Source organism: Procambarus clarkii, chromosome 2 (genome assembly GCF_040958095.1).
Source record: "Procambarus clarkii isolate CNS0578487 chromosome 2, FALCON_Pclarkii_2.0, whole genome shotgun sequence".
NCBI lineage: Eukaryota > Metazoa > Arthropoda > Malacostraca > Decapoda > Cambaridae > Procambarus > Procambarus clarkii.
In genome coordinates, this window is record NC_091151.1 from 46,315,728 (window position 1) to 46,332,305 (window position 16,578).

Below are 16,578 nucleotides of genomic sequence, written 5' to 3' on the forward strand. Positions count from 1 at the left end.
GTCCAGCAATTCCCCTTCTCCCCACACCCATTTCCTTGGTTCTTATTCCCCTGTACGGCCACTTCCCCTCATTCCCATTCCAGATGGCAATATCCCCTCCAAAATCACAGGTTATACTATTTTTGGCCTCTACGTTAACGCAGTAATGACATGATTATTGGGTTAGGCTGAGAGGAAGGGCCAGAGGAACACGCTCCACCATATGCAGTTAGCATTGGCTACGCTCTCTAACCCAGGGTCCAGGATCTCCCAGAGACGTCGTCTTAATTTTTGGGATATCTTCATTGTTGGTTTTCTGATATTGAGTCCATATCCATTATTGAGTTCGCGCTCAAAGTTATACTAGCACAAAGGTGCTAGTATAACTAGCCTTGTTCTAGTATAACTAGCTAGTATAACGTCGCCTTGTTCTATACCAGCACAAGGCTGGTATAGAACAAGGCGACGCTAAAACAAAGCCACACTAGCACAAGGCGGCACTAGAACAGAGCCACATAGCACCAGGTGACACTAGAACAGAGCCACACTAGCACCAGGTGACACTAGAACAGAGCCACACTAGCACCAGGTGACACTAGAACAGAGCCACACTAGCACCAGGTGACACTAGAACAGAGCCACACTAGCACAAGGTGACACTAGAACAGAGCCACACTAGCACCAGGTGACACTAGAACAAAGCCACACTAGCACAAGGTGACACTAGAACAGAGCCACACTAGCACCAGGTGACACTAGAACAGAGCCACACTAGCACCAGGTGACACTAGAACAGAGCCACACTAGCACCAGGTGACCCTAGAACAGAGCCACACTAGCACAAGGTGACACTAGAACAGAGCCACACTAGCACCAGGTGACACTAGAACAGAGCCACACTAGCACCAGGTGACACTAGAACAGAGCCACACTAGCATCAGGTGACACTAGAACAGAGCCACACTAGCACAAGGTGACACTAGAACAAAGCCACACTAGCACAAGGTGACACTAGAACAAAGCCACACTAGCACAAGGTGACACTAGAACAAAGCCACACTAGCACAAGGTGACACTAGAACAAAGCCACACTAGCACCAGGTGACACTAGAACAGAGCCACACTAGCACAAAGCGGCACTTCTACATACTGCGTCATCACCTCGGAACATTTACTCCAACGACTCCTGAACTTTCTCGATTCCGCGCCACATCAGTTTTATCCCTCCTATCCCACTTCCCTTTACTATCTTCCTCCCCATCACTACCCCTCCATAAATCCCCCCTCTTCCTAAAACCCTTTCCAAACCGACTCAATACCCATCAGCTACGCCTTGCCACACTTTACCCTGCCCACCCCTATTCATCCCTTCAAACCTACTCTGTTTCTCACTTCACTCTAACTCCTCCCAACTCTATCCTCCTTCCACTAAACCCAAAGTACAACTCTATTGTTCACCTCATTCTATCAATCAGCCTCTAATCCTTTCAATCCTTTTCTCCGGATTCTCTCTCATTATTACCCTTCTTATCCCGTTTTCACTTTTACTCGACTGCTCTTCGGTCCTCTATGCTCACTCTACATTTCTTTTACCCTTCTCTACACCCCATTTGTACCCCTATATGTATATTTCTCCGCTTTTCTTCTTCTATTTTTTTCACGCGTTTCTTTCCACTCCTATACTAATGATACCACACTGTCTGTCTGTCTGTCTGTCTGTCTGTCTGTCTGTCTGTCTTTATTCACCTAGTTGTGCTTGTGGGGGTTGAGCTCAGCTCTTTCGGCCCGCCTCTCAACTGTCAATCAACTGTTTCTACTACTACATTTTTTTTCTCTCCACACCACACACACACCCCAGGAAGCAGCCCGTGACAGCTGACTAACTCCCAGGTACCTATTTACTGCTAGGTAACAGGGGCATAGAGTGAAAGAAACTGCCCATTTTTTCTTGCCGGCGCCCGGGTTCAAACCCGGGACCACAGGATCACGTGCCCAGCGTGCTGTTCGCTCGGCCATCGGCTCCCTCGACCGACTTCCTCTGTCTGTATGTCTGTCTGTCTGTCTGTCTGTCTGTCTGTCTGTCTGTCTGTCTGTCTGTCTGTCTGTCTGTCTGTCTGTCTGTTTTCTCTCTCTCTCTCTCACCCCAGCTAACAGCTTCTCTCCTCTGCTCCCCAGTTAAACACTTCTTCAATCTCATTTCTCTCTCCATGTAACAACTTTCAACTTCCTTCGCCCAAACCACTTGGGCTGGACGGTAGAGCGACGGTCTCGCTTCATGCAGGTTAGCGTTCAATCCCCGACCGTCCAAGTAGTTGGGCACCATTTCTTCCCCCCCCCCCCCCTTCCCGTTCCATCCCAAATCCTTATCCTCACCCCTTCCAAGTGCTATATGGTCGTAATGGCTTAGCTCATTCTTCTGATAATTCCCTTCCCTCTCCGCTCCTCAGCAGGAGCCCTCACTCTTCTCAGGTAACAGTGATCCCCTCTTCTTTTCTCTTTTACACTCCGAATCCCTATTATTTGTCCCTCCTCTTGTCTCCCCTCTCTCTACCACCCCTTATCTATCGCTCAACCTTCCCTTACCTCCCGCCTTTCCTTAGACTCTCCCCTCATCACACTCCAGGTCCACCCTTCACACACCTACGACACACTCTCGACTTCCGCACGTCACACCCTCGGCTCCCTCTCCCCTCTCTTCCTCAGTCAGCTCCCCTCACCGTTTCCTCAATACCCCTCCCCCCCTCGCCTCTCCCTATGTCCTGTAAGGGGAAAGAGGGGAAAGATAAGGGAGAGGGGCTGTGAGTCTTTCAGGAGAGCTACACACCTTTAAACCGTGCTTGGCCAGGTACGCTCAAGGCGTCGCCACGACCACTGCGTCTCACCTTCCTGATCTACAGGTATACCTCTACTTCACCTTCACTCACTCAGTCACATGCATTCTTTACCTTTCTGACTCAGTAACACCTCTCTCTCCTCACCCCTCTGAGTCGATATCACCTCTCCTCTCACCACTCTGACTTGATTACTCCTCTCCCCTCACCCTTCTGACTCGATATCACCTTTCCCCCTCACCCCTCTGACTCGATTACACTGTTTCCCCTCCCCTCACCCCTCTGACTCAATTACACCCCTTGCTCAGCTCATATACCTCGCCTCACACCACTTCCTATCTTCGTCTCATTCGAATGCCCTTTCCTGATTTATTCCCCCTTTCGCATTCAACCCTCTCTCAGTACCACTCCCTCATTCTTTCTCCCCCACGTCGTCTCCCTATCCGTGGGCTCCTTCCCTTGCATCAAGTCTCTCTCTCTCTCTCTCTCTCTCTCTCTCTCTCTCTCTCTCTCTCTCTCTCTCTCTCTCTCTCTCTCTCTCTCTCTCTCTCTCTCTCTCTCTCTCTCTCTCTCTCTCCTCTCTCTCTCTCTCTCTCTCTCTCTCTCTCTCTCTCTCTCTCTCTCTCTCTCTCTCTCTCTCTCTCTCTCTCTCTCTTTATTTCCTCCCCAAATATGTGCTTGAGGGTTAAGTGTTTATCTCCCTAATTAGGTTTATTTATTTGTTTTCCCTTACCCTGTCTTCCTTTCCCCCACCTTATTTGCTCTCTGTCTGTCTGTCTGTCTGTCTGTCTGTCTGTCTGTCTGTCTGTCTGTCTGTCTGTCTGTCTGTCTGTCTGTCTGTCTGTTTGTCTCTCTCTCTCTCTCTCTCTCTCTCTCTCTCTCTCTCTCTCTCTCTCTCTCTCTCATACGCAGTTTACGCCACAAGACGCCTAACATTTTCTGCTGGGCTCGCGGCTGAACGCACCTCCAAAACGTATTCATATGTCTCGTTCTTCGACACACAAAAATGGCCTTGATATTTTTATAGTGAGCGAAGTTCACATTGCTAGTCACAAGGGCATGAGAGGGTGAGCTAGATGAATGAAAGGACTTAGGGAGGAAGTAGACAGGTAGATGGGGGAAAAAGTTGGATAGGTAAAGAGGTAAATGGTTATCTTATCTCCTCAGAGCAGCCCACTAGGTTATCGTAATAACTAGGATATCTTAACTCCCTAGAGCAACTAACTTATGTTATATGTCACGTAATAGACATGGGAGTGATGGCTTGTTTCAAGCGCAGGTTAAACATATGAATGAATTAGTTTGGGTGGATATTAATATGAGTTTATTCGTATGGGCGGATAGGCCTTATGCAGTTTCCATACATGTAATATTATCATAACATCCAAGAGGGAGCAACTGTTATCATATACGACAACGTATCTTTCTAAAATGATTGTTCTTATAGCTTCTATTTAGTCGAAAGTACAAAATTGGACTGTTGTAACTAACAATGGTCACATTTCGTACAATTAATTTTGTAAATGGGAAGAAAACTAGTAGGCCAAAAATTAAAAATAATTAAACTTTCCTAAGACAATTGTGGTCAATATATGAGCTAAATTAGTCCTAAGATAGTGTACATTAGGCCTAGGATTTAAGCGGAAAGGTTTGGTTAGGCAAGTTGCATTTCCAATTATTTTTAAAATCATATGAGATAATTTTGTCAATAATTCGGACGTGAACTTTTTGGGGTCCATCAGCCTATTTTTCAACGTTTGACCAAATATGTGAATTTAATTTTAGGAGAATAGGCTACGAACAAACCCTGTTGATTCTCTTTAACTTTGAACAATATTGCTTTTCTCATTTCTTTGTCTCTTTTATATTTCGTGAACGCTTAAACCAACTTATCCTTGTAATGCAATTTTGCATTATTTTGCTTAAAAAAATATGTATTTATTCAATATAATTACTACACGTAAATATATGCACACTTTTTATGTTACATAGAATATATGTTTTGCCTTTTTATTTTCATTTACCACTTCACTGATTACTTTGCCCGTCCTAGTTAAAATACTATGGATGGAACGCTCTGAGTGCAGCAGAGCGTGTGTGGGGGTGGCCATCCTGCGGTTTGTAAACACATGCATGACCAAATATTGAAAATATTGTCAGTTTAGTAAAAGTTTTGGAAATAACTTAATTTCGTTTTTATTTGTATATATAATTATATTAGTTTTTTAGACCAATTTATTTTTGGTGTATTATTATTTTCAGGAAAATATGTATCATACTATTGTTACCTTTGAAAAGAATTTATATAATTTTGTTGGAACTTTTGGTATAATATATATCATACACCCCCTCCCACATTCAGTCGAAATCATATTATATAAAAAATAATAGTTATTAGTTAGTAACAGTTGATTGACAGTTGAGAGGCGGGCCGAAAGAGCAGAGCTCTCCCCCGCAAGCACAACTAGGTGAATACAACTAGGTGAATACATCTCTTACTACTATCCTCCTCTGTCCACTAGCTTTAATTTTCTACTTCTCTCTCTCTCTCTCTCTCTCTCTCTCTCTCTCTCTCTCTCTCTCTCTCTCTCTCTCTCTCTCTCTCTCTCTCTCTCTCTCTCCTCTCTCTCTCTCTCTCTCTCTCTCTCTCTCTCTCTCTCTCTCTCTCTCTCTCTCTCTCTCTCTCTCTCTCTCTCTCCCCCCTTTCGCATCAACTTCCTTCTATCCCCTCTATCTCTGAAATTTCGGTTTGTTCTGCCTGTTAGGAAGAATATATATATATATATATATATATATATATATATATATATATATATATATTCATCCATTTATGATGACACGTTTCAAACAAACCTTTCACAAAATATTGACATTCCAGACAAAACTGGATGATATTAATTACGGAAGCGGAAAAGCAGACAGAAAATTTAGCACCTTTTTTTTTTTTAGATATGTTTACTGCACAGAAGCAACACCTGAAGAAAGATATATTCCTTAGAAGCGGTGATTCTTTTCTTGGTTTATCATATTTAAGTTTTGTTTGATGTTGTTCTTTCTTTCCCTTGTTCGTCTTCCTCCTCTTCTTCCCTCTTTCGTCTACACCATCTCGCGAGCCGATGGAACAATGAGAGAAAAAAACAGATATTCCACCTGAGAGAAGCATTCACTTGGCGACGCCACCTTGAAGATGTCACCCTGGGCGGTCTCCAGAACACGGGTATCTCACCGGCGTTAAGGGCGGAGAAGAGACACGAGAGAGAGAGAGAGAGAGAGAGAGAGAGAGAGAGAGAGAGAGAGAGAGAGAGAGAGAGAGAGAGAGAGAGAGAGAGAGAGAGAGAGAGAGAGAGAGAGAGAGAGGAGAGAGAGAGAGAGAGAGAGAGAGAGAGAGAGAGAGAGAGAGAGAGAGAGAGAGAGAGAGAGAGAGAGAGAGAGAGAGAGAGAGAGAGAGAGAGAGAGAGAGAGAGAGAGAGAGAGAGAGAGAGAGAGAGAGAGAGAGAGAGAGAGAGAGAGAGAGAGAGAGAGAGAGAGAGAGAGAGAGAGAGAGAGAGAGAGAGAGAGAGAGAGAGAGAGAGAGAGAGACAGACAGACAGACAGACAGACAGACAGACAGACAGACAGAGAGAGACAGACAGACAGACAGACAGACAGACAGACAGACAGACAGACAGACAGACAGACAGACAGACAGACAGACAGACAGACAGACATAACTTGGTAGTAGATAGGGGTCTTGGATAGAGATATCCAAGACTCTCTAGGAGGTGAGATATCAAAAGGATTCCTACTTTCTTTATATTGGAAACATAGTTCTGTGGAACTTCTTTCCTCTATCATCCTTAACTCGCGGTGTCTCTATCGCTTACAAACTATTTCCTTCATTACTCTCATTCAATCTCCCTTACTCACTGTCTCTTCCTTCTCCATCATCCGGTCTTCACTATTATCATCCATCCCTTTCTTAAATTACCGTAATTCTCACCACCCGCATCTCTCCCTCCACTATATTTTTACTCTTCATCTCTCAGAAGAGACTTCGTGTAACCTTTGATACTGCCTTTTTCTCTCAGAAAGTCTCTATCACCCACTCGGAGCCTTCTAGATACCTCTGCAGGAACTCCCGAACTTACCATTTTACTTTATTCCAGCATGTATCCAATACCGACCACCTTCTGACAACCAGAAAGTCCTCGATAAGCTCTAAACGTCGTCTGTGTTTCACTAGTTTGAAGTTTTTCCATGACTTGGAGTTTTGTTCTTTATCTCCCTCGTGGATATGAACCTCTATCTTACCACGAGTTCTGTATTTCATCTCTGTTCACTACTATTTGGTATTCAGCGTCTGGAAGATATGCTCGATACGCTTTTTCCTGTCATAGAGCCTTCCTACGCCCCAGAAAATTGGTTTATTTACAATTCAAGGGGGGGGGGGAGGGAGGGGAGGAATCTGAATCATAAATATCTAATGATATTTTTGCTATTCTGTTTCCTGACGCAAATCCATGAAAAGCTTCTTCTTGCACTTCCAACTAAGCCTGTGCTCATAGATGTCACTCCAGCTGCAGCTATAATTTATATAAAACTTTAACTCTAACTGTTTCTGCAGTTTTAAATGTAATTGTTTATGTAGTTTTAACTGTAATAATATGTGTATCTTTAGCTGCAATATTATGTGTACCTTTAACTGTAATACAATGTGTAGTTTTAACTTTAGCCGTATGGGTAGTTTTAACCGCAAATGTACGATAAGTTTTAACCTGCTATCTGTCGTTACAAGAGAAGCCACCTTCACTTTGCGCTGTACCAATAGTCGCAGTTGCACCTTGTGTTGCACTAGCATATATCTGCAGCTGCATCAGTATCTGCAGCTGCATCAGTATCTGCAGCTGCATCAGTGTCTGCACTGCTCATATATCTACACTTAAACCCGACTTCAGTAGTTGTTCCTGGTCATGTAATTGAACTTGTACTTTGCACTTGTAGTGGGACCAATAGTTGTGCCTGAATATATATCTGTAACTATAATTACAGTTATATCTTCATACCAATACCTGTATATATATGAAAACTATATATATCAATATATAAACAAATATAAATATATATATTTGGGGAGAAAGGGGATGAGGGAGAAAGAGAATGAATGAGCGAAAAGCGAGGGAAGAGACCCAAGTGCAGCCGGATACCCAGGTGAGTGTGTATATATATAAATATATATATATATATATATATATATATATATATATATATATATATATATATATATATATATATATATATATATATATATATATATATATATACGAACATGTACATACATATATATATATATATATGTATATATATATATATATATATATGTATATATATATATATATATGTATATATATATATATATATATATATATATATATATATATATATATACATATATATATATATATATATATATATATATATATATATATATATATATATATATATATATATATATATATATATATATATATACGAACATGTACATACTGAAATGTTTGTTTGTGTTTTTGGTATGTGATTAATAAAAATATACTAACCTGGTATAGAAAAAGACATAAATTAACACAGTCACAGATAGATAGAAATGGGTGCCAGAGTAGATGATTTCTTAAATGCGATGCTCATAGGTGAGCCAAAAGGAATATATAGTGATAAGAATATAAAGACAAATATTGGAAAAAAATTAATTAATTAGGCAAAAAAGTCCTAATTAAGTAGAATTAGAGAAAATACAGAGACATTTGCTCTAAAACTGGCTCTTAAGGTCAGCGTCTTCCATTCCATTCTGCTCTAAACTTTAATGGCTTCGCTGAAACTGTCAAAACTAGAGACTCATTCTCTTTCTTTATCTCTTAACTTTGTTTAAACACTTGCATGGACATGATGGTTTAGCGTGTGCGTGTGTGTGTGTGTGTGTGTGTGTGTGTGTATGTGTGTGTGTGTGTGTGTGTGTGTGTGTGTGTGTGTGTGTGTGTGTGTGTGTGTGTGTGTGAGTGTGTGTGTGTGTGTGTGTGCGCTTGCACTTATGTGCAGCTTTGCTGGTTTGTTTGGTAATAAATTGGTAAAGTGATCGAGTGGTTTATTGATCAGCTGTGCAGTCCACTGATTAGCTGTCTGACTTCCTAGCTCAAACAATTGTTCATTGATATGTTTATTTTTTTATTTTTTTTACTTTGTAATTGATTCGCGGATTGGTTGATTCAGTGACTGGTTTATAAATTAGTCGGTAAGTTGGCTGGTTGATTGTTGTGAAAAGCATGAAGTTTGCATCCACAATAGAGGACACTTAGCCATCCGCAGGCTCATGCTGGATGTGACATTCCGAAGAACATCATCAATCATTCATTGTTACGTTGACTCACACTTGGAACAATATCGCTTCCACTGCAGGAAATCAATTCATGCGACCATATGATGGCTCTGGGAAAACAGATATCTCCTAATTCATCCAGTAACTAGCCTGATTATATTATAATTGTAAACAAATTACAATTTATTCCTAATTCGAACTAATAATTCGCTCATCAGATAAATGAGTTTCTAGGATCAGGCCTCAGATGAGCTGATGCAGGATAAAAAATTATTAGCTTAGAGTACCATTAGAAACATAAATCTCATATTTATTGAACCCTGGTAATAGTGTTAATAGAAGAAAGGAGGAGAGAGAGAGAAAATGAGAGTGAGAGATAAACAGAGAGAGAGAGAGATAAAGAGAGAGAGAGAGAGAGAGAGAGAGAGAGAGAGAGAGAGAGAGAGAGAGAGAGAGAGAGAGAGAGAGAGAGAGAGAGAGAGAGAGAGAGAGAGAGAGAGAGAGAGAGGGAGAGAGAGAGAGAGAGAGAGAGAGAGAGAGAGAGAGAGAGAGAGAGAGAGAGAGAGAGAGAGAGAGAGAGAGAGAGAGAGAGAGAGAGAGAGAGAGAGAGAGAGGGAGAGAGAGAGAGAGAGAGAGTGGGCGAGAGGAAAAGTGGTGAGAAAAAAAGGAGATATTTAAACAGATTTGTAACTGATAGAAAATAAAACATCCAAAAGCCATAACAGCGGAGGAGCACGAAAGAGGAAGAAGGCTGAGTAAGAGAGGAATAGATTGGAAGAAAGGGAAGGCAGGAGTAGGTGACATAGTCATTTGATCTTCGCACTTGATTAAGACAGACCAAGAAAGGGTTCACTTCACCTCTCGCACCTTATGAAGCCAATCACTGTCTTCAAAGTCGCTCACCTCTTTTCGTTCGTTTGGTATGTTCTCCACGTTTAGGTAGGGGTTAACCTTTGGGTTTGCTTATGTTACATTCTCGGGTTAGGAATGCTGGGCCTCGGAATGGGGTTTCTTTATTTTCTTAGGGTTGAAGCACGATGGGTCTCTAGCCTCGCTTGGGTTGGGTCTTCAAAACTGAGGTCGTGTGGCCCTCAGGGTGGGCTTGGGGTATGTTTTGATATCTGTGGCAGGGTGGGCTTCTGAGTGTACCTGGTTGAGTGTACCCGGTGCCGTTAGACAAATGGGGGATTGGAGGGTCTGTTCTTCCATAACAATTAGGATGGAATTCCTAGATCTGATCGCAGTTGGTAAAACAAATGGGTCTAGGGTTAGGCCGTATTTGGTTGTGCCTAGCAACCTGAGGATAGATATATTCGCTATTCCTCAACTACGTTGGGCTAGATGAATCAGATCATTCTTTGACAAATAAGGGGAAGGGGGGGGGGGAATGAGCTATAACATGATAAGTCGTCCATTGAATATTAACCAGCTGAATGATCTTTCCGTCAGTTTACCCCCCCCCCCCCTCCCCGTGCATTTCTCATAAAATGACTTTGATGTAACAATGAATCAACATTGAAAACGTTCATTAAACGTTTGTTGGGCATGTTTTGGTGGAAATAACAGTATCTAGTGTCTTTCAGACTTGTTAGTATTGCGAATCTTTGACAAAAGATGTACCTTAAAATTGAGCACAACCTTAACACCATAGGTATACACAATCAACAATATCAGAACCTATACACAAAACATAATTTTCCCCTCTAGTGATAAATTATGAGCTTTTAAAGTCGGGAATCTGCAATTCTCCACCCCCTCACGAACCATCAATGGGTTGATGTCCATTAGCGGAAGGGAATTATGGGTGTACTAGTCAGAATCCGGCAATTAGAACAGATCATATTTAATCTGAAAACGTGCTGATGAGTGTTTTTGTGTTTAATTTGGGTTTATTACCATGGAACTGTGTTTGGATGGGTGGTTTGTGTGTTCCCTCTCAATCTCGCCTATAGAATACGAATACCGTTGCACAGATCTATTCGTGTGTAGAAAAAATACAACAACCTGTCCGCATGTGCTGGACAATGATCACGGTAGAGGGCCTGATTTACAACATAGTTTAAAATATTGTTTGACCCTCTCAAAGAGTTAAGCTACCCACTCCCATCCCTCAAAGAGTTTCACTTACTGGCCCTTTCTGAGAGCTGGTCTTACAGGTCTTCTTTGACTGATCACTTAATTTCCATTCCTAGCAGCGTAGAGTAATGGAATTGGGAAAGGGATGGGTGGCCGGAGATGACGAATCAAATGGGAAGGAAATAACTCTACGAGTCAGACAAGAGAAGGTCCTCAAGCGGGCATCACACAGAGACTGCCTTCAGAAACACACCGAGGCCGAATGACATTAGCAGTCTATTCCAGGCTGGTCAGAAGTTATCCAGAATTATATATATAAAGCAAGAATTGCCTGTCCTTGAGTATAAGCTTCCACTTGGATTCCACAGCTTGGCATGCAAATACACCATTAAAGATTTCAGGCCTACAACCGCATTAATAACAGAGCAGTGGAATTAAAACCACAATGATAAGTTATGTGATAATTAGTCAACAATACAGAAGAGAAGAAAGGAAGAGAATATGATTACTACTTGCAAAATGATAAGGTTGGAGAGTAATCATCATTGAAAAAATCATGATAAGAATATACAGTACAGCTATAAGTTGAACTTCACTGAATTCAGTATATGATGTGGTGTGATAGAGATTTGTTAAAGATTCAATAATTAATTTACACCATTTCTTAAGCCAGTGAGTAGGATTTGACTATCTCTTTTCTCTCTGTCTATGGCACACCTTCCTTTTACACATGTGGGTTCAGGAGAAGATGCTTCTGACTCCAGTTAGAAGGTTTTGAGAGCTGTTCATTTGTGCTATATAGTCGTAATGGATTGGCGCTTTCTCCTGATAGTTCTCTTCCCTTCTCATATCTCTTGGCAAGCTTTACCCAACTCGATTTACCCTGGAACACGATCCGCCAATTGGTTTTACTACCAGGTCTACAAATACTGCTGGGTGAAAAGGCGAATATTTCTGGATTGATTCCCAGTCAATCCTCCGCGGGATTTATCAGGGCGCTAATAAGTGTATGTGTGTGTGTGTGTGTGTGTGTGTGTGTGTGTGTGTGTGTGTAATATATGGTCAGTGTGCCATGTGTGTTGTGGTGTATTCACCTAGTTGTATTTACGTAGTTGTCCTTGAGGAGGGATGAGCTCTGCTCTTTCGGCCCGCCTCTCAACTGTCAATCAATCAACTGTTTCTAACTGCTAATTATTTTTCAACACACACACACACACACACACACACACACACACACACACACACACACACACACACACACACACACCACACACACACACACACACACACACACACACACACACACACACACACAGGAATACATGCACAAACATGCACGCATGTACCACTATCCCTCTTTCCTAAAACAAGCATAACACAAACAACAATAAAAATATACACAAAACATAAACACAAACAAACCGTTCAAAAGAACCCTCTAACCATTAAAGCTTAGCGGGAAACGCAAACAAAATCCTCACTAACCCTCTTGTTTGTCTAAACAGAAGAGAAAGTATGCGTTGCAAAGGTAATGGTAAGAAACGTTTTGAAAAAAACGTGGCAAAGGGGAGAGAGAGAGAGAGAGAGAGAGAGAGAGAGAGAGAGAGAGAGAGAGAGAGAGAGAGAGAGAGAGAGAGAGAGAGAGAGAGAGAGAGAGAAGACGAGAGAAAGCGAAAGAAGGAGAGTGAGGAAGGACTCTTGGAGGGAGGGAACACAGAAGCAGAGAGTTGGGAATGGAGGTAGCTGGGGGGGGGCATTTGGGACAAAGGCCTGGACGTAATTGATGTGAGGAATGGGCAGGACAGTGTCTGAGATTGCGGTAGTGTGTGTGTGTATGTGGTTGTCTGATGTTGTGGGGATGGGTGGGGAGGGCTATATGATGTTGTGTGTCTGGGTGGGGATGGCTGTGTGATGTTGTGTGGTTAGATTGTGATGGCTGTGTGATGTGTTTCTGGGTGGGAATGATTGTCTGATGTTGTGTGTCTGGGTGGGGATGGCTGCGTGATGTTGCGTGTCTGGGTGGAGACGGCTGAACCCATATCAACAACGGATACGCTGATGTGTATGTGAAAATGATCATCAAAATAGCATGAACTGTTGTACAACTAATAGTGAAGATGTCAACACTTCACAGCCTCTCCCACCACCAAAGCTCAATTACAGTAACTACTTTCCCGTGCCTCACTATACAAAGGAAACGATCATGAACGATATAATTGATAAAAACACAACCATTACTAATACAGAACAGAAAGCCATTGGTACCATTGGTACACACAGAGGTCTCACATGAGAGTAAGGAGGAAGAATTACTTCTACATCCTCTATCGGGTACACACATTCCTCCTGTCAGTTCTAAATCATACCCATATACCACCTATATGCACATGGCCCCTGGTGTGACCGTCTGTTCTCGTGGCCACAGCGCGAGGACTGGGAATGCATTTCTCCTGTCAGTTCTAAATCATACCCATATACCACCTATATGCACATGACCCCTGGTGTGACCGTCTGTTCTCGTGGCCACAGCGCGAGGACTGGGAATGCGTGTGGTGGGTGGAAAGGTGGGTCCGGACGGCCGTCTCTTCGCCTACGTGGTGTGGACTGTGCGAGGTGGTCCAGCGGAGGTGTCCGGCGTCGTTCAAGGAGATAAGGTGAGACCTCAATTACTCTTTTAGCGTTAATAAAGGTGATTCTTGAACAGAAAATATGAGAGTTAAGATGAGTTAGGCATTAGAACATTTTGATGAATGCACAATAAATTACAAGCACGTAATAAAGCTTTGAATGATGGTAAACTGATCAAGAATTGTTGATATCAGCTGATCAGGGACGGTGATATGTTGATTGTGGGTAAACATATATACTTTAAGTTGATTTATTTTAAACTGATAAATATATAAATACATTAGAAGTCATTAAATTGCCTTCTCGATTGACCCGGGAAAATGTCATAATATTGGCAAATATTGCCAAATAAGAAGAAATATTTGCAATTATAAGTATTAGTTGGTTAGTTTAGTTGGTTATATTGACTGAGTGGCAAACAAATGCGTTATATTCATATGTCGGTATTCTGATACGTAGATTTGGTTTTTGGTTAATATATATATATATATATATATGTGTGTATGTGTGTGTGTGTGTGTGTGTGTGTGTGTGTGTGTGTGTGTGTGTGTGTGTGGTGTGTTGTGTGTGTGTGTGTGTGTGTGTGTGTGTGTGTGTGTGTGTGTGTGTGTGTGTGGTGTGTGTGTGCATAACATATTTAAGTAAATGATTGAACGATTGTGTGCATTGGTGAGGTTTATTAAACACTAAATTCTCAATGATTCACTGATCCCATATTTTCTCTCCTCAATTCTTTCCTCACCATCAACTCCGTCCCGCCACTCCTTTATCTCCTCCCCTCCCTCTATCTCTCCCAACCTCCATCCCTTCTAACCACCCACTCACAACCTCTTTCCCCTCCCTCCATCCCTCCCAATAAGTTACTCTATGATAAGTTCATCTTAAACAACTATTAAAATTTTTGGTAAACGTGTCGAATAATTATGACTCTCACACATATTGTTAACAGCATAGTCCCATCAATATCAAACACAATCATAACATTCATTTTCCTTATCACCATCTGTATTAGTTCTACGCTGGTTGAATCTGCAGCTTTATTAATCCCCTAGCTGCAGTAATCACCAGCTTTATTAATTACCAGTTGTATTAATCCGTGTTTTACTAACCAACAACTGCATTAATCCATAACTATATTAATAGCTAGCAATATAATTCCCTTGCTCCATTAACCCATAACTTTATTATTAACGTGCAATAATATTCCCAAGCTGTATTGATCCCCAGCCTTCTTCATCACCAGCTGTATTAATCCCTAGCCGCCGTAATCACCAGCTGTATTAATCCCCAGCTGTATTAATCATCCGCTGTATTAATACTCAGCTGTATTAATCATCAGTCATATTAATCCCCAGCTGCATTAATCACCCGGCTATCCTGAGTCTTCTCGAGCTCTGGATGCCTGGAAAGCTTAATTAGCTCTTCAACCCACAGCTCCCGTGTTCGTTAGCCATATTTGCTCTTCTGGGTATACTTCGACAGCTTTTTGCTTTGCTTAGACGCTGACCGCTGAGAGAAACACTTGGCTTGCTCTTCACTGTGAGAGTCTAGCTCTGCTCTGGTTAGTCTCCTCACTCTGCCCCTGCCGCATTTCCGTCTCTCTTTTACTCTTCTTTTCCCATATTCCACATTTCAAACCTCATATTTTTCGCTACACTCCATCCCTCTTCTTACTGTTCTCTCTGTCAGCCTTACTTCCATTTCTCTTTCAACCAATCGCTTTGATATCTCTTCGCTCTTCTCCTCTCTCCTTTGCTCTTATCACCTCTCACATTCCCTTAAGCTGTCACTCTGTCGCTATTCACTCGCTATGTCACTCTTCCTTTCCCTCATTTTCATTTCTCTTTTTTCCTTGCTCTGCTAACTACCTCTAATCTGTCACTCTTGGCGTAGGAGCGCTATGTGGCCGGATGCGACTTATCCGAAGTAAAAATCTGGTAACCAAGAAATGTTTGAGAGTGAAGTTATTAGATCCCAAGTATATATAGTATGTGGGTGGGTGTGAGTTCTCACCTATTTATCCTCGCCTAGCTGTGATTCCAGGGGGATGATACTCAGCTCCCGGGCCCAGCTTAGGAGATAGATGCGTATATGAACTTATCAAGTTAGCCCCTCTGTTGTCAATTACTTCGTGTGTAGGTTCATGAACCTACTGGGCTCTAGTATATCTGCATTTGAAACGAATCAGTGTGTGTGTGTGTGTGTGTGTGTGTGTGTGTGTGTGTGTGTGTGTGTGTGTGTGTGTGTGTGTGTGTGTGTGTGTGTGTGTGGTGAGTGAGTGATTTCCCAACCAGGACTGTATGGGTATAGGTTTTTATGTGCCTCTGTTACTATGTTTTTGTAACATTGTGAGCACATATGTAAAATGGTTATATTACTGTGAGTACATTCATGTGTCCTAGTTCATGTCTGTAAACTCATTACTATGAGTCCGTGTCCATGTGTTCTTATCCATATCCATGTAACCGTGTCCGTGTGCCCATGATCGTGTCTTCATACATGCATTCGATTGTCCATACACGTGTGACCATATTTCTGTTCGTTTTCGTGCGCCCGTTACCGTATTCTGTTTCCGAGTCTATGTTCGTACGTCAGTATACCCTGTGTCTCTGATCATGTCTTCATAACCGTGCGTCCGTGTCCGTGGGACCAAATCCGTGTGTCCGTATGTCCACATCCGTGCGGCTTCCTCCTTGTGTCATATCCGTGTGTACGTAC

General features: G+C 42.1%; 1 protein-coding gene across 1 annotated transcript in view; it reads left to right on the plus strand.

The window, feature by feature from the left end:
- Nucleotides 1–16,578, plus strand: part of Fife (regulating synaptic membrane exocytosis protein fife) — a gene marked incomplete in the record, with an annotated part of 325,447 nt that overhangs the window by 266,695 nt on the left and 42,174 nt on the right. The window contains 1 exon segment of the mRNA XM_069325246.1: nt 13,762–13,886. Coding sequence (XP_069181347.1) covers nt 13,762–13,886 — 125 coding nt within the window.